The 21,191-nt window shown below is 35.8% G+C and overlaps 1 protein-coding gene across 4 annotated transcripts; it reads left to right on the top strand.

The window, feature by feature from the left end:
- Positions 1-748: 748 nt before the first annotated feature.
- On the top strand, positions 749-20,755 carry LOC121410448. 4 transcript variants are annotated; one of them, XM_041602540.1, is made up of 13 exons: positions 749-856; positions 5,129-5,306; positions 6,199-6,525; positions 9,761-9,831; positions 10,798-10,942; positions 12,006-12,071; positions 13,148-13,290; positions 15,188-15,284; positions 15,762-15,895; positions 16,431-16,561; positions 17,129-17,227; positions 17,849-17,942; positions 19,306-20,755. In XM_041602540.1, exons 2-12 carry the CDS (start codon positions 5,150-5,152, stop codon positions 17,931-17,933), a joined length of 1,455 nt encoding a protein of 484 aa, XP_041458474.1. In that variant the 5' UTR covers positions 749-856; positions 5,129-5,149; the 3' UTR covers positions 17,934-17,942; positions 19,306-20,755. The 4 variants fall into 4 exon arrangements, with proteins under 4 accessions (XP_041458474.1, XP_041458478.1, XP_041458477.1 ...); XM_041602544.1 differs by having other exon boundaries at positions 750-856; positions 5,129-5,285; XM_041602543.1 differs by lacking the exon at positions 749-856 and adding an exon at positions 863-987.
- Positions 20,756-21,191: the final 436 nt, after the last annotated feature.

Raw genomic sequence — 21,191 nt, 5'->3', positions numbered from 1 at the left:
ATGATGATTATGGACCATTTAAATATTGACAGGGGAATATACCATATATATAGGCTCAATATGTTATTTTTTAAACATATTAATCCGTTGCCATGGCAACGGCGGAAGGAGGCATGTATAAAACTGGCAACAAGCGGATTGGTTCAGCACCCTCAAAATAAAGGAAATGACACAAAAATATCAGATTCTAAAGAAATGTCTACTTGAAAAATATGACGATTCCGTTAATAGGCCCTATACTCTAATAATGATTATCATATTATCATATATAATCAGGGTGAGCGGAGTTAGGGCAGGCTGCTATCTCAAGGTATGCCCTCGCTAATTCATTCACACAGCAAATATTCATTCCTTAGAATTTGTCATGTTGACATATCTAGGACCTCTCTCACCTGCGACTCACACATTTTCATTCATCATATAAAAATATAACAATTATCACGTGTTTTTAGGAGTATTTAGAGTGATTGGTGCAGTTTCGGTGCAATTGATCGAAGTTCAAACAGTTATCGGGTTACTTTACACTTTAACGCAGTATTTCACGATGATTTATGAAGGGATTAATTCTATTTTTCCACACTTTGTTTTTTCATGTAATGGTCTCCTCTTGGGTGCATAATCATGCTAGTATACAAAACAATAAGGAATTTGGGACGAATTTAAAATGATAATCAAAATAAGCAGCGTGCGCATCGCGCTTGTGAGGGTGAGCGAGAATTGGGCAGCGTACGGTACGTACCCAATCGTTACAGACCAATCATGGAGCTCTATGAATCAATCATCACGATCACGTACGAGAAACGGCGTAGGCCTAGGCCCTAAGTAGATTTTGATTTCTTGTTGTACGGATATGAAGGTATCTAATCTTCTCTTTCCTTTGCTTAACTTAGTTGCTTACGTAATACGGTACCGTATATTAATTAGAAATAGATCATGACTGAGTGTGACAATGATGAGCAGCTACGGTAACTAGCCATAGCTTACCAGGTAGCGTCCCCGGGGGGGCCACTTACATTGACGAGTGGATACCATGCGCGACCAAAAAAACACGTAAAAAGGATGTCCTTTTCACGACAGGGCACGTTACGTACGTAACGTGAAAAGGGTGTCAAAAACACAAAAATAATGAAAAAAGGGTATCTATTTCTCCAGGAAAATTACGTGCTTAGGGTCGAATTTGCGGGGATGATAAAACAAAATTAGAATGTTTTATAAAGGATGTCCTTTTTGCCCCAACACTACGTGTTTAGAGTCCTATTTGCACGAGGTGTAGAAGGTGGGGTCGTAGTAAACCAAAATAAGGTAAAGCCGACAACCAAAGGACCCGTAACAATAAAACATTCCTGTACTTGTTTAGGGGTTCATTTCGGAATATTTCATTTCATTTCATTCGTTTATTTCCATTTTCAACAATTACAGTTTCTTCTGTACATGTTGACATATATAAATAACAAAACATATTTCAATTATTCCTGTACAGAAAATTATATTCAAGATTATTACAAATCAGGTTGAAAATGGAGGAGGCTGCTAAAAAGCGGAGCTTGTAGAGTGCAGCCTCCTAAGAGTATCGTTTTGTTTCCAATACTTGTTAAGGGTAGGGTTTCACACGCCAATACTTGTTAAGGGGTGCATTTTCAGAATATGGAAATTACGTGTTTAGGGTGCTTTTCAAGACCCCATGGTCGCGCATGGTATCCACTCGTGAATGGAAGTGGCCCCCCCGGGGTAGCGTCAACATAGTGCGGTAACTGAATCTTTCTTGCGCCTTAACTTCGGGTGGGATTATCATGCGAGTGCAAGAGAGTCAAGATGCAACGACCTGCGACTGAGTACGCGTGAATATTATTGACATTACATTTGGCTCTACGTCCAGGGGCTGGAAAATTAAGGAAAGAAAAAAAAAGAAAAAGAGGTTATAAACCCTAATGTAAGGTAATTTCGGGATTATCGTGATATTGGGAACCACCGTTCACTTCATACACAAAGTGTGCGTATGGTACACAAATCTAGTAAGTTAAGAGTGGTTCCCAAAAACACAATTTGGCCGTAATTTCTCCGGGGGGGGGGGGGGGGCACTCGACCAACAAAAGTGGTGGGGGTTTGCCGCGGGTGAGACAAAAAATGGGCCTTGCACTCTGGGGCCCGTTTCTCAACACCGTCATAAGTCTATAACTTCTTGACTAAATCGGAGATAGTGATCTACTTGTCCGCTAACCGTTTCACGAAGCCCTCTTTACCAAGATCAGGTACAACAACCTCACTAAATATTTATGACACCTCCGAACCTGTCATAACTTCTTTCTAAAAGACGTAGTGGCATCACGTGGGTAGACTATGACATGCAAAGTGTAGAGAAATTTAAAAATTATAATCTTACGTAATCAATCATAGAGGTTGAAATTACATCCCAAAATAAGTGGGATAATGCATTCAATGATCATTGTAATACAAAGTAACTATGAAAACTGTTGGTACAACGCCACAAAACCATTCATTTTGAAATAGTAAATTAATTCAATCGATAAAAATTCTACCACGTCAGGCCATCCATAACTGGACTTGTATTTGTCGTTTTCAGACCCTATTGACATTTGGATAAATTCTAATCTCTAATTTATGCATAGAATTTGTCAAATCATAAGAACTATATTTCGATGATGGTTGGAATCGTAAAACATTGTATAATTATCATAATTTTACAAATAAAACCGTTATGGTTTACTTTCGTAAACTATTAAAATTTGATATCCCGGGGGTACCCATCTCAACGTCCACATGTGATTTTTTTTAGTCATGAAATAAATTTTTCATAATTCAATTTTTCAGCAATTGAATGCCCTAGTCTTCATGGTCTAAGTATGTATGATGCATAATTTACCTGTGCTATTATTTTTAAAAGATGTAATTCCCAATTCATCACAATATTTGCAATTTTGTCATTTGTCAAAAAATCTGATGCTATAGCATTGTGTGTTATCGTGCCTCACCACTGTTTTCAGTGCAGGTGTGAATGCAGTTGGAAAACACTCCGTCCATCGGACAGGACGCAAATGTTGGTCCCGTGTATAGGAGAGTCAAAACCTATGCACGTTAAAACCAACACACTATTCGTCAAAGAGTAGGGTGTTCACCCAATGTATTGCACCTGCCGGTCCCGGTAAGTCAAGTCAATCTTGACGTTCGTATGCCATAATAATCAATATAATGATTGTGGGCATTAACGGAAAGACAAGACGAGATTTTTCTTTTTGAAAATTATGCTATTTTGTGACTTAGGCTACATCTCGTCTGCTCTTTTTACCGATAGTATCGATATCAAGATATTTTAGTTAGGAAGCCTTTCGTGAAACAGGTTTAGGAAGATTGGAACTAACTCTGTAGTTTGTGGATAAAGATATGACTAACTTGTCCAGGTGTTGAGAAACGGGCCCCTGGAGTCCAAAGAGTTGGAGCAGGCTTATTGTAAAATGGAGGGTCCTCAGAACGGGCTTCAGAACTACAATAGTGGTGAAAACGGGAGTCTTTGGAACGGATTGCCAGCGTGTGAGTGCGTATGCAATAATGCATCCCTTGCTATGGAACGGGTAGGCCTATGCGTGTATGATGCAGCTAGCCAGGCGGCACGGCCGCGGGGTGCGCTCGAGCAGCGGTGATGGTCGGACAGTGCTCTGCGGCCGCTTTTTTCACCAAAATTGCAGCTCATTGTAGTGGATCAATGCGACCAGAATGGCGTAACGAAAAATATGTGAAGCTTTGGAGCGGATTTCTTCTTTTTTTTGATAAGAAGAAAATGCTATTCTTCGGAGCGGCTTTCTGTGTTTTTTTTCTCAATAAGACAAAAATGCTATGCCTTGGAACAGAAATTTAAGTGTAAAAATGGGGGTCCCCTATGCGGCACATACCCACTATGCAATATATACTGAGCGTCTGTAATTAGAAGGTTTGGCTTATGACATGAAACTCGCTTAGATATAAGAGTGTTGTGACTTTTATCACATTAAGTTACAAGTTGTCAAATGATATACTTTCAGAGAATTCGCAACTTGAAAAAAATTTTTGCGTCCCATACATAATGGCATATCTTTTCTCTCTAAAAAGTCAAGGTCATATGTCAATGATTATTCTAGATATCCATCATCATGAGTAGCTAGGCGGCTTCTAGAGAGTAAAAATCATTTACTAACGTAGCTTACTCAATGAAGCCAGGTATTCCTTCCCATTCATATGAACGAAGGGCCCCAAAACCTGAAAATTTCACCCCCCAGATTTCTACTTTCCTTCTAAAAGATCTAGCCCTACATGTAAATCGTGTACATGGGATAAAACTTCATTTTCGACATTTCTACACTATCGATTATATTTTTGAACAAGAATTCATGATAAAAAATGAGAAAAATATGAAAAGGCGGAAGAGACTTTCCCGATGTTTACGCCACCATCTTGTTTCCTATTGTGCTTCCCCAACGTTACAGACGCGTGTGTCGCATAACGTCGGCGTACCCTCATTTTTTTGATAAATTTTTGTTCAAAAATATAATGGATAGGATAATGTAGAAATGTCGGAAATGAAGTATTATCCCATGTACATGATTTAGGGCTAGATCTTTTAGAAGGAAAGTAGAAATCTAGGGGGTGAAAGTTTCAGGTTTTGGGGTCCTTCGTGCATATGAATGGGAAGGAATACTTGGGTTCATTGAGAGTAAGCTACGTTAGTAAATGATTTTTACTCTCTAGAAGCCGCCTGGCTAATCATGAGGGCATTGAATCTAATCAAAGTAATTAAACACTATTTTTCAGGTCAATAAAGCCTTTGAAATACGTAACGCGTGCAAATTTTTGGACGTGCCCTTAAGTAGGCCAAACAGTCTTTATTCGCAGAATATTCATAAGTTCGCAGCTTAGCAGAAGGTCTTTAGGGTTTTCAATATAAGAAACCTTCTGTGAGGTCTCTTTTCGTAAGCTTGCTGTCCATGTACGAATATCGTATAAAGAAACATGCAAGAATTGTTGGGTCGAGAGATAATTCTAGAAGCCTTTATTTCTTACGATTGTTAGATCGCCTAACATTATAGTTGTTCGTAGATGGCTGATTGAAATTTTGTCTTCTATTTCTCCCCTTATATAGATATAAATATTTTGCATCAAGATGTCATCTTCTAGTTCACCATCATGGTCAAGTTTCTTAGTTGGTGTGTCAGCAGGTGCAGTCACCGTGGCTTCAGTAGCTTTCATTTGGCATTATAGAAACAAACTCAGACAAAAGATGCAAGGCAACAATAATGGTGAGCTTTTGCTATTATATGGTGGATATCGTCCCTTTATTTTATACATTAGTAATATCTAATACGAAGTGTGGAGCAAAATTATCTGAAGAGCAATTCAATTAGAATGGTTTGATTGAATGTGGTAATGTAGAAAAAAAACTGTAGATGTGAATTAACTTGAAAAGGAGGAATGAGAGTTATATTTGGACAGGGAGATGAATAAGTCAATGCGAAATTCAAATAAATAGGTTGACACATGCAACACTGTAGGGACGACTCCTTAAGGTCATCGAACACCTTACCACTGGTTGACGATCCGATTTTGGAACAAATCACATTTTGCTCATTTTCTGAAAATGTGAAAGAAATGTATCTTATTTGAGGCTCAAATTAACTTTAAGAGTACTGATATGAAGATTTTGGATGATTGCAAGCCTTTATTTTGGAGTAAAATTCGAATAAGCTTCAAATCGTAGCCAATCATATGATTGCTATGACGTTATTATGACTAGATATTGAATTCACTTTTATAAGAATGACTGGATGGTCACAGAATTGAACATAAAAATTTGTACAATGATTTAGGACATTACACTGTAAAATATTCCATGTCTCAATAGTTGCATCAAATTCTACTACGTTTTATTTCAAAATTGGGTTGCAGAGCAGTCGTAAGGTGTGTGGTGGCCTTCACTTTTGAATTTGACATGTATTCTGATTGTTATGGTCCTCTTATATTTTAGAGATCAAATTCCTTTTAGTTTAAAAATAAATTTCTTTATTTAGGCCTACATAATCAGATATAAAATGGATGTACTCTACTACATGTAGATCATACTGTAGCTTGTTTGTTCCTATTGTAGATTGGTTGGATGATTAAATCCACAGGTAAATTATATAGATTAATAAGGTTGTTTTCATTATGTTGTAGATGGAAGAAACAGCAGTCTACCATTGGAGACCCATCCTGTGACTCCAGATAACATCGCCATGGATACCTTGGATGGGACTGCTGCATTCAGCACTCAGAGATCCCTCTTCCTTACTGATAATAATCCTGGCTTAACCTCACAGCATGCACTGACAGTAACTGACATGTCTGTGACGGCTGAAGTGATAGGGAGAGGAGGAGGAGGAGAGCGAAGAGGAGGAGGTGGTGAAGATGATCAGAGTGATGCAGACCAGTTGTATAGACATGAAGATAACCAAAGCCTACTCAATTTGCTGTTTAATATTGCAGAAGACCAGGCCAAAAAAGGTGAGAGAATAGTACATAATATATTTTTTGTTTTGGTTTAGTGAACCTTGGAAATCTGATAACATTGAGGCTCGGAATGAAAACCCGGACCAAAAGGTTTAGCAAAAGAAAATCTTGGTCCTGGATCAATCCGGAGCTCGGAGCCATCGCACAACACTGCCTCTACAGCAACAAGAAGCCTGGCCTCGTTAGGTGCAGCCTAGTGCAAGATTTAGGCCCTAGTGCACTTTTGCATCCCGCGATGTCAGCAAACTAATTAAACCTAAATATTTGCCTGAAGCAATTCCCAAGTATTGATCTTCATTGAGTTTCAACCGCATCAAGAACAGCTTCATTCTGTTTTTGATCTTGATTTCATTGTTCTAATTCTCAGATTAGGGTCTTAGTCTGCCATATATTCTTCTTGATATTATGCTTAACTTTGCGATAACATACGGCAAAAACATTGTCAACAAAAAGTGTTGCTGCCCTCTATGTTCATTTGGCAAAATCTTACTAAGAATTCGAACAAAGCCAAAATAAGGTTGTTTACGATGCTCGATGGGGTTGAAATTCATGTTAAGGATCGATTAAGTTAGATTATTTGGGGAGAAATATGAGCTCAGTCTAGGCACAGAGGTAAATGGTAAATCTCAATTTTAATTTATTTTCCCCAAGACTCAACAGCTTCCTGTCTTTGCTGTGTTTGCTCTCAACACGGACCGGCTTGACCCGGGGGGAAATCACCCCATTCGCCGGTTCCGAGTTCCAGCTTGGTCTGGCTCCCAGCATTCAAATCTGAGTTGCAATTTTTGTTTTAATTGGATGTCATCCCATTGCACATTATTTATGAATCTGAATACACATGTAGATACAAGGATTCAAATTAGTGCTGTAGCCGAACCGCCGAACCGACGAACCGAACGGAAGTTTGCTGAACTTGGCACTTCCGAACCGGACCGAACGGAACACAAAGGCCTGGTTCGGTAGTTCGGTAAAAAAAAAAAAAAGTATGTTAATTTGCAATGCATGAGTACGATGACTACATGGATTTAAGTATAAAATTAAAATATATATATATTGGTTAGTGATTGTGCATGAAAAGAATTCCACTCAATATATTTTTAAAATCTATGATAGCTCCCATCTCGTCTTTGATTGAACTATTATCAACTTAAGAATATTTTATTAACCTGAATATATTTTTTCTTGATAAAATGAGGGGACATTTTGAAGCTAAACTCGGTATAAAAGTGTGGTGTAATTACGTATTGCAGTAATCGATAGTGATCGTAATCAGACCTAATCATTTTGTATTTAATAAAGAAAACGAACCATTCCTCGTAAATGACAAAGTATGACAGCTTCAGTCTCGTGTTTGATTAAATTTTTATCATTTTCAATTTCTTTTTATAAACATGAATTTATTTTTTTCTTCATTAAATTTAGGGACATTTTAAGCTTAACTCTTTTAAAAGTGTAGTTGAAGTACATATTACTCGAATCGGACGTACATTTAATTGTTTTGTATTTAAAAAAGAAAAAGACAAGACATAAATTAATTCCTTGTGACTGACAAAGTAATGGTAAAGTATATATTCAACCTGAAATTTCCATATTAATATAAAAGATAAATAAAAGAAGAGATGAAGGAATGAGGTTGAAAAAACAGAAAAGATAAAAATTCAAACCAAATCAACGCATGTTCCCTGATCAATGTTCCGGAAATGGTTGGTAAGGAAAGTTGAAACAGGAAGTCCAAAGAACCTGCTCTCAGTTGCTATTATACAGGTAAAATTTGTATTCCGAACTTGAAACGTTTTTCTGTTGTCAATATTTTCTAAAAAGTGGTTTAATCTGGTCAATTACTGAAAATGAAATGATAAATTATCAGTTCCTTCTTGGTTCTAACGATCATCGCTGAGTGATTTCACAACACTAAAATACACAGTACAGTCCCATGTACTCATTTTCGTGTTGGAAATATGTTTGAAGTCACGTAGCATCGATCTTTCTGGACCACGAATGGACGGATATTTTATCTTTTTAAAGTAATTGATTAACCAGATTTAACCACTTTTCGGAAAATAGGGACTTTCTAAAACATTTCATACTCTGTGGAATGTGAATTTTACCAGTATGATAACAGTTTAGTGGAGGTTGTTTGTCTACTGTTTTGACATTCCCGATCAACACTTTCCAATTTGAGAAGCTGCGTTGGCAATGACATTGTAATCGATCATGATCTTCGGTGCATGAAATAATCATGAAAAAAATATTCTGATCTTTGTAATTCTGTTAATGTCCTGATTCTCTCGTTATCAATAATTTTTCTTTTGATTTTTTTTCATTTTAAAAATGAAAGTAGAAATGACTCATATTTTTTGTTTGAATATTAAAACAAAAGAAAGTTATGCAACAAATTTCATAACTATTCTTTTTAGAAACAAAATTTATTACAAATATATGACAGATCATTCAGCAAATTATCTTTTCGTGGGTTGGCGAACTTTTTTCTTATATGTTAAATTTAATTTGGCATTTATTGCCGAACCCCTGAACCGAACCAAAGTTCGGAAAAAAATTGCCAAACCCCGCCGAACCGAACCTTAACATGCCACCTGACTTGCAGCACTAATTCAAATCTTCAAAGTAATGATAATGTCTCTCTTGATTGATAGCTGGAATACAACTTTATTTACAAGCTTTCAGCTCTTCTTGCATTTTTCAGGTTTTGAAGACAGTGATCCATAATTTGTTTATGATGTATGAGCATGGAAAGTAGGAATGTTATTCATGTAGAATAATTCAAATGATTTACTGTGTTAACTATTAGAAAGTAACAGTGACCAAAAACTAAAATACATTCCAAAATAGTGTTTTGTTGAATGAAACTGACTGATCCATTATGTGGTTCTTTGTTTAGTCAAGTGATGAATGTATATAACTGACCTATGGCAATCTTTCTTCTGCAGTTCTCTGGGTTATTGAGACAGAAAAAGAAATGTGAAATTTCTGTGTAAATCTTTTTCTGCTCTTCGACTGTTTTTTGTGTAAAAAAACTGCATTTTGGAAGGGTAAACACTTCGTGATATGTCTGTTAAATATTGGTTTCTCCTCTTCGCTTCAGCTTTTGTGATGGTTCAGTCTTAATCATTGTGAGCACCATGAATATTCTGATGTTTATGCTGGGACCTAAAGACAAACTACCTCAAAATGGTCCAAGTAAAACCTTTCTATTTATCTTTTCCTGTAGAGGGCTTTATACATCGAGGAATAACATGTAATATGTGCCAAGCTAGTCCAATATGTGGAATAAGATATAAGGTAAGTGACATGCATGTATCTGTTTGATTAATTGAAAAAAAAAGAAAAAATGAAATTGAGAAATTCTCACATTGGCTTCGTCTTTATGTAACACCTGCATAGCACAGTGAGACTATAGGCGACGCTTTTACGACATCGTCAACACCAAATCTTAACTGAAAGTTTTTGAAATGACAGCATAACTTAGAAAGTATATGGACCTAGTTCATGAAACTTGGCCATAAGGTTAATCAAGTATTACTGAACATCCTTCTTGAGTTTCATGTGACATGACCAAGGTCAACGGTCATTTAGGGTCAATGAACTTAGACCGTGTTAGGTGAATCAACATCGAAATCTTAACCTAAGGTTAAGTTTTTGAAATGACAGCATTACTTAGAAAGTATATGGATCTAGTTCATTGAACTTGGACATAAGGTTAATCAAGTATCACTGAACATCCTGCATGAGTTTCACATCACATGACCAAGGTCAAAGGTCAATGAACTTTGGCCGAATTGGGGTATCTGTTGAATTACTATCATAACTTTGAAACTTTATGGAACTGACTCATGAAACTTGGACATAATAGTAATCAAGTATTACTGAACATCCTGTGCAAGTTTCAGGTCACATTATCAAGGTCAAATGTCATGTGAGGTCAATGAACTTTGACCATGTGGGGGGGGGGTATTTGTTGAATCACCATCATATCTCTGTAAGTGTATTGGTCTAGTTCATAAAATATGGAAATAAGAGTAACCAAGTATCACTGAACATCTTGTGCGAGTTATAGTAGTTTTCAAAGTCAGCACTGCTGCTTTATTGAATCGCGTGATGCAGGTGATACTGATAGCAGTATAAAGTGAAAGATTCATACCCTTAGATGTTGCAGTATTTTAAGGATATGAAATTGTTATGTGTTGAAAGAGAGCATGGGATATTAAGACTTTTCTTTCATGTAATGCTTTGTGTTTCTTTTTCTAGTGTGCTAATTGTGTTGACTTTGACATCTGTGAGCGATGTGAACCCCATGATAGACACAACAGACTGCATACCTTCATTAAGATTAAGATTCCAATACCTCCTTTGGCAAATCCTAGAACTGTGCTCTTCAAACCATTCTATCCAGGTAAGATAATATCTAAAGCCAAGAATCTTTGTAGAATACATGGCTTATGTAAGCATCCCAAGTCTCCTTTATTCCAGGTTATAAATTGAGTCTTCATTAAATATTTTTTCCACTGAATTTACATCAATCAAGATTGAAATTTCAATAAAACCATTGGACATGCACTGGGTCACTCCCTGTGCTGTTTGATCCACATTTAGTATGGAAAATGAATGGAATAAATTCCCCATTCTTCCCAGATCTGAAACCTCTTGTGAAATATTTCAGAAAGTTGAAAAGTTTAATGAAAACTAATCTCTACACAGCGTAGATGTATTGTCCTTTAGGATTTCAATTTGATTTTTTGTGTGTGTGTTTATTGAATGGTTTACCCTATTCCACAAAAACCCATTAGGTGCTGTGTATCTGTGCTTTTGGCCAGTCTGGGTAAAATGAAGTAATATGATGATGGATTATGGTGATGATGTTCAGCATTTTTCAGATGATGTTATTTAATTATAATTCTGTGGTTTAAAATCCCCATTCCTCAGAGAGCAAGGCCTCTGAAAGACTTCTGTAAGACCATGAAACTTGCTTGATCTTACAAAGGTCTTTCAATGGTCTTCGTGGTCCTTGTGAATCCCAAAACTTTTTGAAATGATTCAAAACAGTCTTTTAACAGTCTTTCAGGAAAGTGAAAGTTCTTATTAGTCTTTCCATGATCTTTTGACAGTCTCTCAAGATTTTTGTGGAGATCACTGAAAGACCAGGAAAAGTCCATGGAAGAATTCTGAAAGATCAATTGTTGCATAGCAGATCTCTGAAAGACCATTGAAAGATATGTATAGGACTAGTCTAAGTATCAATCAGTCTTTCAGAGTTCTTTGAGTAGTCTTTATGAGCCATTCCACAGAGATGACAAATTTCATTGATCTTGGAGACTGCTGTAAGACCTTGCCAACTTTCAGGTCCTTCAAAGGTCTCTCTGTGGAATGGGGCTACAATTGTCTTGTATAGATCATTTATTGTTATACTCATTTTGAGCGTTATTGAATAATACAGCATGTATGTATTTTTCTTCCAGGAAAAGAGAAAGTAATTAAACGATGCACATGGGATGATATCAATACCTTGAAGAAAATCACTCATTGTAAGTATCTAGCATTTACTTCACACAACAGCGAAACAAGTTGTAATATGTGACCATCAAACTAAAAACCCATGATTGATTGCAAAATGAGAATCACAGCCTCAAATTAATTTTTTCCATGGGGGTTCTTTACAAATAAAAGTAGCCCCTTTAGCCCTGACACTGGTGCTAGTATTTTATTCATGTCATTGGCTCTTGTATGATATGCAGATTTTCTGCTATATTTAACTTTTTATGAAGTAAATTTGTCTCTATTATCAAGGTAGCCCTGGATGTCAACTTGATAGATTGTCAACACAGATAAACACATGTGGGACAGTGTATTGCATGGAAAAATACCTCATAGTTATCCATGAAATTCGTAATGCAAGCCCATATTTATGACTTCACTGTGCATTGTGTGCTGCACTGCGCTGACTTTTCATGGCCACACATTGAAACTTCAACAATTCAAGTTTTGACAACGCTCAGATAATCTTGACAATATTGAACAAATATACCCCTAAAATAATCCAAGATTGTGGCGAAACTTGAAATGAGCTATCAAAATATTTGAATTATTGACAGATTTGAGCTTTTTTTGAACAGATGGATTGTGGAACTAAATTCAATATAAACATCTGACTGAAATACAGCCATTCTTGATGTCGCAAAGAACAAATTTTGTGCACGTGCACGATAGTACTATCTAGTGCTCATTGCCGATACACTACGCAGTGAGCCGCGCATGGCAGTCTGGGATTTATTTACAGTATGACAGCCTCTAAATGAATCGAGGCAAATTTCATTGCAATAATAATCTGATAAAAAAACTCAGAACGTGAAATTTAGCATTTGAATTTAAGGTAGGTTCAAATTTGTAATGAAGGAATTTACAACAAGTAAATTAACCATATTGTCTGTTTTCTCCAAGGGTGATTTTCAATTTTACATTTGCCAAAGTACATGTAAGCCTGCTTATTAGTGCTATTTTGTTTCATGTGGGGCGAATAGCATTACGTCTTCATGTATTTCGGGCAGAAAAAATACCCTTTTCCAATTACGTATTGTTTTATCTTATTTCATTTTCTCTACAGTTGATCAATATGAAATTGAAGCCTTGCATGAACAATTCAGGGTACTTTGTAACAAAGAGCAAGGAATCACCAGAGAAGTGTATGATCAGTGTTTAGGACCTCTTGGTTTAGAGAAGAGCTTACTCTTAGAGAGGTTATTCAAAGTGAGTACATGAATAAGAAGCAAGAGATTATCAGAGAAGTGTGTGATCAGTATATAGGTCCTCTTGATTATGTGCTTGTGGAGTGTATGTTTAAAGTGAATGAATACCTCTGTGTTATGACAGTTATCTTTTGTTTGCCTTTCTTAAAAAATAATTTTTTTTGTCTCACCTGCATAGCAGAGTGAGACCATAGGCGCCGCTTTTCCGACGGTGGCGGCGGCGTCAACATCAAATCTTAACCTAAGGTTAAGTTTTTGAAATGACATCATAACTTAGAAAGTATATGGACCTAGTTCATGAAACTTGGCCATAAGGTTAACCAAGTATTACTGAACATCCTGTTAGAGTTTCATGTCACATGACCAAGGTCAAAGGTCATTTAGGGTCAATGAACTTTGGACCAATTGGGGGTATTTGTTGAATTACCATCATAACTTTGAAAGTATATTGATCTAGTTCATAAAACTTGGACATAAGAGTAATCAAGTATCACTGAACATCCTGTGCGCATTTTAGGTCACATGACCAAGGTCAAAGGTCAATGAACTTTGGCCATAATGGGACTATCTGTTGAATTCCCATCATAACTTTGAAAGTTTATGGATCTGATTCATGAAACTTGGACATAATAGTAATCAAGCATCACTGAACATTTTTTGCAAGGTTCAGGTCTCATGATTAAGGTCAAAGGTCATTTAGGGTCAATGAACTTTGGCCGAATTGGGGGTATCTGTTGAATTACTATCATAACTTTGAAAGTTTATTGGTCTAGTTCGTTAAACTTGGACATTAGAGTAGTCAAGTATCACGGAACATCCTGTGCGCATTTCAGGTCACATGACTAAGGTCAAAGGTCAATGAACTTTGGCCAAATTGGGTGTATCTGTTGAATTACCATCATAACTTTGAAAGTTTATGGATCTGATTCATGAAACTTTAACATAAGAGTAATCAAGTATCACTGAACATATTGCGCGAGTTTCAGGTCACATGATCAAGGTCAAAGGTCATGTAAGGTCAATGAACTTTGGCAATGGTGGGTTTTTTTGTTGAATAACCATCATATCTCTGTAAGTTTATTGGTCTAGTTCATAATAAGTGGACATAAGAGTAACCATGTATAACTGAACATCTTGTGCGAGTTAGAGTAGTTTTCAAAGTCAGCACTGCTGCTATATTGAACCGCGTGATGCAGGTGAGACGGCCGGAGGCATTCCACTTGTTTAAGATACATGGTCGTTGTCCCAGCAGCAACAAACTATTCATTTCCTAGGCAAACTCTTTTCATGCAAATGGGATTGTCTCAAGTAATTCACATAGGCTCATTAAATTTAGATGCATTTACAGCCAGTCGAAAATTGGTACTATGTGGTCTCTGGTCATGGTAGATTTCCTGATCAGAGAATTGTTGCCAGTATAAAAGCATATTACTGTTAAATGTCCCTGAAAGAAAATACTTGTTAATTAGCTGGTAAGTTACAAAATTATGCAAACTTTTACTGGAATTTTTTCAAGGTCTTGGTAATTCTTACATTGTAAAAGAACTTTTCAATCCTTAAAGTACGCTAGGTGTGACCGCGAGATTGCTCTGCTAGCGATATTGAATTGCTTGCATCGACTGCTACTCGGGCTGTATTGTGCGCACTTATAAGGTTCTGATTTTGGTGGGTATGAGTGCATGATATAATTATTGGCATTTTGAGGCCTGAAAAACTTTGTTTTGATGTTTTGATGATTATGTGGGCCTGAAAGTACCTTTTGATATGTGTAAGTTTATGTTTGCATATTTTTTCATATCAGTCAAATATCTTTTTTTGTCCAATCAGTGGTACAGAAGTAGCACCAATGTTTTCATTGCATAGGTAATAATTTGTGTATTTTGTTTTTTTATTTGTAGTTCTATGATGCTAATGGAGATGGCTACATTGATTTCACAGAATTCACTTGTGGCCTGTCAACATTGGTCAAAGGTTCATTTCAGGAAAAGGTCAAATGTAAGTCACAGCTTGAAGGTGACATTTTTAGTGGGTTATTATTTCATGTCATAAAATAAACTGCTGTTTCAACATGTTATTAACCTGTGACATGTGAAGCACCTGTATTATGTTGTTTGGGATTTGAGAAATGCTACCGTGGATGCTACAGATGATTTATATGTTATTCATGGGGAGCATCCAGTAGTTTTTGGTTAAATTTTAACTTATTTTTACCAGCTAAGCATTTTATGATAAGTTACTTCCTAAATATACTCAGAAATAGTGGGAATTATTTACAGAGTTATCAAAATATTATTTCATACTTGAAGTTTTTTTTCAAAGTAAAAATCAATATAATATAACATAATCCCTTTGAGATGAAAGAAAATCTCTCCATTTAAATTTATATCTTTGATTTTTACGATAGACATTTCTTATTACTGAATGACAAAGATTGTACTGACCACTGCTTCTTGTTATTTTTTTGTGTTGTAGATGCCTTTGAGGGATACGACCTTGAAGGAGTCGGCAGTATTAGCAGAGATAACCTGAGACAGATGTTCAAGGCTTACTTCTATGTTACTATTGAGCTTGTTAGAGATGTAGTGAAGGCATGCGAAGAAGAAATGGCAAGTCAAAGAACTATTATAGATTATATCACTGAACGTCTTTAGAATTACAATAAAGTCCCTACGAATTGATTCAGCACAAACCTCCGCCATCTCTACAGAGTGGTATTCTAAAAGCGACTTTAGAAAATTTAACTCCTTGTGCTACACCATTGTCTCTGGAGACAAACAAATGCTGATGATGATGAAAGTTCCCAAAGATAGATAAAACCACTAAGAAAATGTATCTACATTAGCAGTAAGAAATATTGATGAAGACATGGATAATGTATGCACGAAAAGAACAACATAAACTCTGAGGTCAATTTCTGTAAGTCAAATAAGTCAATTTTTCGAAACCGTAATATGCTGGAATGTGTTTTATACATCTCATATGTCAATTTTTGCCTAAGTCAAACAGATGTCTATAGCTCCAAGATGTTCAATTTGGACAGATTCACCTGTAGATACATTTTGTGAAATTTGACATTATTATATTTGATTCATCCAAGGTAACCATTTTTGTGGGTGTTTTCTTGTTCCTTCGAATTTTTAGATGGCAAACTTTGATGATAACCAGGGTCGTCCAGTTTCCTCTCTGTTTAGTGCACCCATCCCATCAGATACTGGGTCCCAGATAACAACTACCAATGGAAAGATCCCATTCCCGGGAAATCCTGGAAGCAAGTAGGTCATCATCTTTTGCAACACTCCATGTCAATGTGAATAAATATGAAGTCAGCAATTTAGTTGACGTTTTCATGGCTTGAAGTTGCAGATACTAAGAATATACATGAATGGCCATGTTTGATTACCTTGTCAAATAGTACTTTGAATGTAAGTCAGGTAGGCTCACTTACAGAATGTATGAAGGAGAGAGAGAGAGGGGGGGGGGGGGGGTGGAGTGTGAGAAATAGATATCGGAGAGAGGTGAGAAGGAGAAGAAAGAATGCTAGCTAGGGGAGGGGCAGTTATTGACATGTTAATCTCCAAAAACTGATAAAGGTGGTTGAATAAGAGATCTTTTAGGTACCGGCACTTTTGTGAATTGAATAGATTGAGCTGAAACTTGACTGTATTTTTGCATTGGCTACTGTTTTTTCCCTTGAAAAGTTAAAGTTAAACCATTTTGTAATTATCTTCCTATTTGATATTCTTGATTTTTTGTGGTGAAAATGAATGAAACAAGATGATTTAAAAAGGTGGATGGTTAAATAGATGTATGGTTTAATCAACTGATTGTTTGATTGACAGGGAAGACACATGGCCAGTGATGGAAGCTATGTCACAGGATGCCATTGAAGAGATGGTGGACAATGTCTTTAAGATGGCAAAGATTGATCCAGATCACAGGTATGTGGAGAGATTAAAAAGTAAATGTGACACAAAAACTAAGTTCCCCTTACACAGAAATGGGATATCTCTTTGATAAAATAGTTGTAAGTTAGATATTTTGATCCTCCTTGATCTGGAATAGCAAAAATCCTCCCAGATTATTGAAAAAAAAACAACATCAGATATAAAACCCATATTATAACGTATCTAAGCACGAGAAGTAATTATTGTATCGTGCTTGAATGAGCATTCTTAAAATTAATCTGTAAATGCTAAAATTTACTGTTCATATTCATTAAAAAATGTCTCCTTGACTTTGAAAAGTGAAAAAGGTTTATTTTATGCATGCTCACTCATTAATAAGTGTCATTTTCTTTGCACATGACATAATCTTATATAAAATACTGTGGACTATGGCTCTTTTTCAAATGCAGTTTCTTTATCAAAATGTGCATGAAAGGTGATGATCCATGCTTTAAACTGTATTACATGCATATGTTGGTTTAAGTTGATTGATATTAAAATTAACCGTAGAGAAAATATTTGCCTAATGTACGACCAAGTAAAATCACTCTCATTCAGCCTATTATCCTAAATTGTTAATGAATTAATTGTATCCATGCCTATTTTACCCTATAGAATAACTTTGGAGCAGTTCAGAAATCTAGCTATTGTAGATAGCAGTCTAGTTGCCTGGTTTGACTCACTGGGACCCATTTTCTGATCTTAACAGGTACATGTTTTTAACAAGTTCACAGTTTGAGTCAGTTGCACCATTTTGCTTTCTGTGTTTGTCTTTTAACTCATTTTAATCCATTGCTGTTTTAAAATTGTTTTATTTCTTTGATGGCATATTTTGTTATGAAATAATTAAATTGTCATATTAGATATTTTCTATTTTTTTAAGATGAACTCAAGATGAAAGATAAAGCATATTGCTAAATTAAGTGGTCTTAATTGACTTTGAATTTGTTCGGATCATTTTGATTTTTTTTTAATCAAATAATATTTATGAACCAAGATTACAAGACTTACACAATGTCACACCATAAACTTATAGAGGAGAGTGGGGTAAATAAGGCTGCCTGATATTTTTCAGTTCACTGAAGAATGGTAGGGTCAAATGGATGACTATTTTTGTAGTATTTGAGACAGTTCGTGATACCTTGGATGTTGTCTCGTAAAACCTTGCGATGACGTCTCACAGCCCAGTGCACAGTCCAGAAGGAGCACAAACCCAGCAACACCTGGGTACTTTGTACTGTACATATCTATTACGTAATGTGTATTGAATTATCTTAGTTTACTTGTGTAAGGTATTATTATGCATGCCAGAACTGTAGTAAATTTCACTACTTTCCTTCTTTTTTTCTGACTGGATGCCTATGAACTCGACATGTCCTAAGAGGCAAATGAGGCCACCTGGATTTATACATAATTGAAACTCTATGATTAAATCTGTTAAAACTTTAAAATGTAGTGTAGACATCACCCCTCTTGACTACAGTATATAATGTGTCCACTACCAATCATACACATAGATACACAATAATAACTGACAGTAGAAAACACAATCCAAGAATCTTTTTTCCCATAATATTGGATAGGATTAATAAATTAATCCCAAAATGGGGTTGTTTTGGAAAATAACTTAATGTTAATATGATTGTTACTAGTAAATATTAAGTGGTTGTATAAAACCAACTGAACTATGTTACTTCAAATATAGCATCAAGAAATAGGTGTTAATCAGACGGCCTCATTTGCCCCATTTCGATTGGGTAGATAAGGCCACCTGACAAAAATGTTTATGGCTCATTAATATGCAAATTAGGCTGATAAGTTCTCAAAATTTCTAATGGATAATGTCGGTCTACTCTACATCTAGTAATAGACATCTCATCATGTTTCTGCTGCTTTGCATTAAAAAGATATAATTGGAATTATTCAAAAGGTGGCCTTATTTACTCTACTCTCGGATTTCTTAAAAGTAATAGAATTTGTGTTCTTGTTTTATTATTATTTTGTGACAAGTTGGTTTCTATTTCACTGTTATTAATTATTTTTTATTGTTTTTATTTTTTGTTTTCTTTCAGCTTCATGATCATCTTCATTATCATTCTGTCTTGTCTTGTTGACAGAGGATTCCAGTCTTTCAATCATTGCATGATTTGGCCAATGTTTGGCTTTTGCATTGTAAATCATCACATTCACTATTGATACCCCAGTCACACTAGCAGATTCATTTTAACAGTGACACGAAAAGGTCTTCTGCCATTCAGTGTTATACTATATTACTGTTTTGTTAATGTGACTAGGGTTTCGTAACTGTTTGGTTATTCCATTGTTCATTTGTTGTTTTTAAACCAGATAAGTCATTGATTAAAGAAAGTCTGCTGCAGAATTGTTTTCCTCTCTGCATTCCTCTCTGCATAGTTCTGTGTAATGTGACATTACACATAGGATTATTTGCCATTTGTTGCCTGTATCTCTTTTGAATTTGCCACTGCAGTTGAACATTCATACAAGAATAGCTACAAATGTGAATCTTATACAGATATTGGTATAAATTATCATGTCTTAGCTCTTAACTTTACTATGCACCTTAGCTCTGCTATCTGGAAGCACCTGTTATAGTTGTTAACTGTGCTTTAAGTATTGGCATAGCTTGTGCAGTTTCAAATATGCCTAAAGCTGGAATCCTATGTCTATAATGTTCATTATTATTTCACTTCCACAAACACAAAGTCAAATATATATAGTGTAAGAAAATGAAACAGTCAAAAGGGAAACAAATGTTGAACAAGTATGTCTATGGTGCTTGGAAAGAGAAAAAGTAAACCTGATAACTGTATGCCTCAAGATTAATGTCCCAACCTGGATAGGTATACCAACATTCATAAGAATGAAATCATATTCACTTTATACAAAACCGTGTAATAGATATTAAGTAAAAGTATTCAATGGTATTGAAATCGTAATACTTGATTAAGAGCAGATTTTTACAACAGAAACATAATGATATTAACAGTGTGTCAAATCACCTCTGCAGTGTGCTCATGGTGCAATGTAAAAAGAAAAAGAATGTAAAGAAAAGTAATGCAGTAAGACATCTAAGGAAAGAGCTGAGGACAAATAAGAATCAAAAGCCTGTACATGCAATACCAGAAATATGTTTAGAGTAATGTTATTTCCTATAACAAGAGGAAGATCATTCTCATGTGAAGAACCACCACCATGTGTAAGAGCTAATAGCAGTTTTGTACTAGTTATAACGTTTTATGAATTGGGGTGCAGATATTGCTTTGCAATGTCCTAAGACATTTATTAGTTCATAATAATTCCATACTATTGTACAGTGAAATATTCTGTAATAGAAATGATATGGCCAATAGGGATTCTTTAGCTTTTAAAGCTGTGTGTATGTGAGAAAACCATTAACTCAGGGATTACAATGGCATGGTATGCGCAAATAATATTTATTTACTCCACTGTAGATTATCTTGTGGTAAAAGTGATGACTCCTCCAATATCCGCTCATCAAGAGCCTATAGACCAATTTCACGGCCGGTTTATGTATTTGGCCCTCTATCGGCGACGCCATTGCTGCGGTGTGCAAGTGCGCTGCTCGCGATTGGCTCTGTGTACAAATTCAATGAAAGATTACAGATAAACTCTGATATTGTGTCATTAACTTCATCATAAATAAATAAAATGAAGCATGGACACCTGGGTAGACGATGTAAGACAATGGCCATATCTGACCGATGAAGGTATGATGAATTTTTGCACTTTGGCTACCTTTTCCCCTTAGTTTTGTCAGTAAAAGTGAGTTGATGATGACCAAGAATCGCTGTTGGTTTTCATCAGGGAGCTCACTTCTTGTTGCTAGTATTGTGTTAGAGTAGCGGGAGAGTGAACGAGACATAGAGAGAGAGAGAGAGAGGATAAGAGAGAGGATGAGAGAGGGGAGAGAGAGTAT

Source organism: Lytechinus variegatus, chromosome 3 (genome assembly GCF_018143015.1).
Source record: "Lytechinus variegatus isolate NC3 chromosome 3, Lvar_3.0, whole genome shotgun sequence".
In the NCBI taxonomy this organism is placed as follows: domain Eukaryota; kingdom Metazoa; phylum Echinodermata; class Echinoidea; order Temnopleuroida; family Toxopneustidae; genus Lytechinus; species Lytechinus variegatus.
Note: the sequence above shows the minus strand (reverse complement) of the source record. Positions and strands in the feature narration are given on the sequence as shown.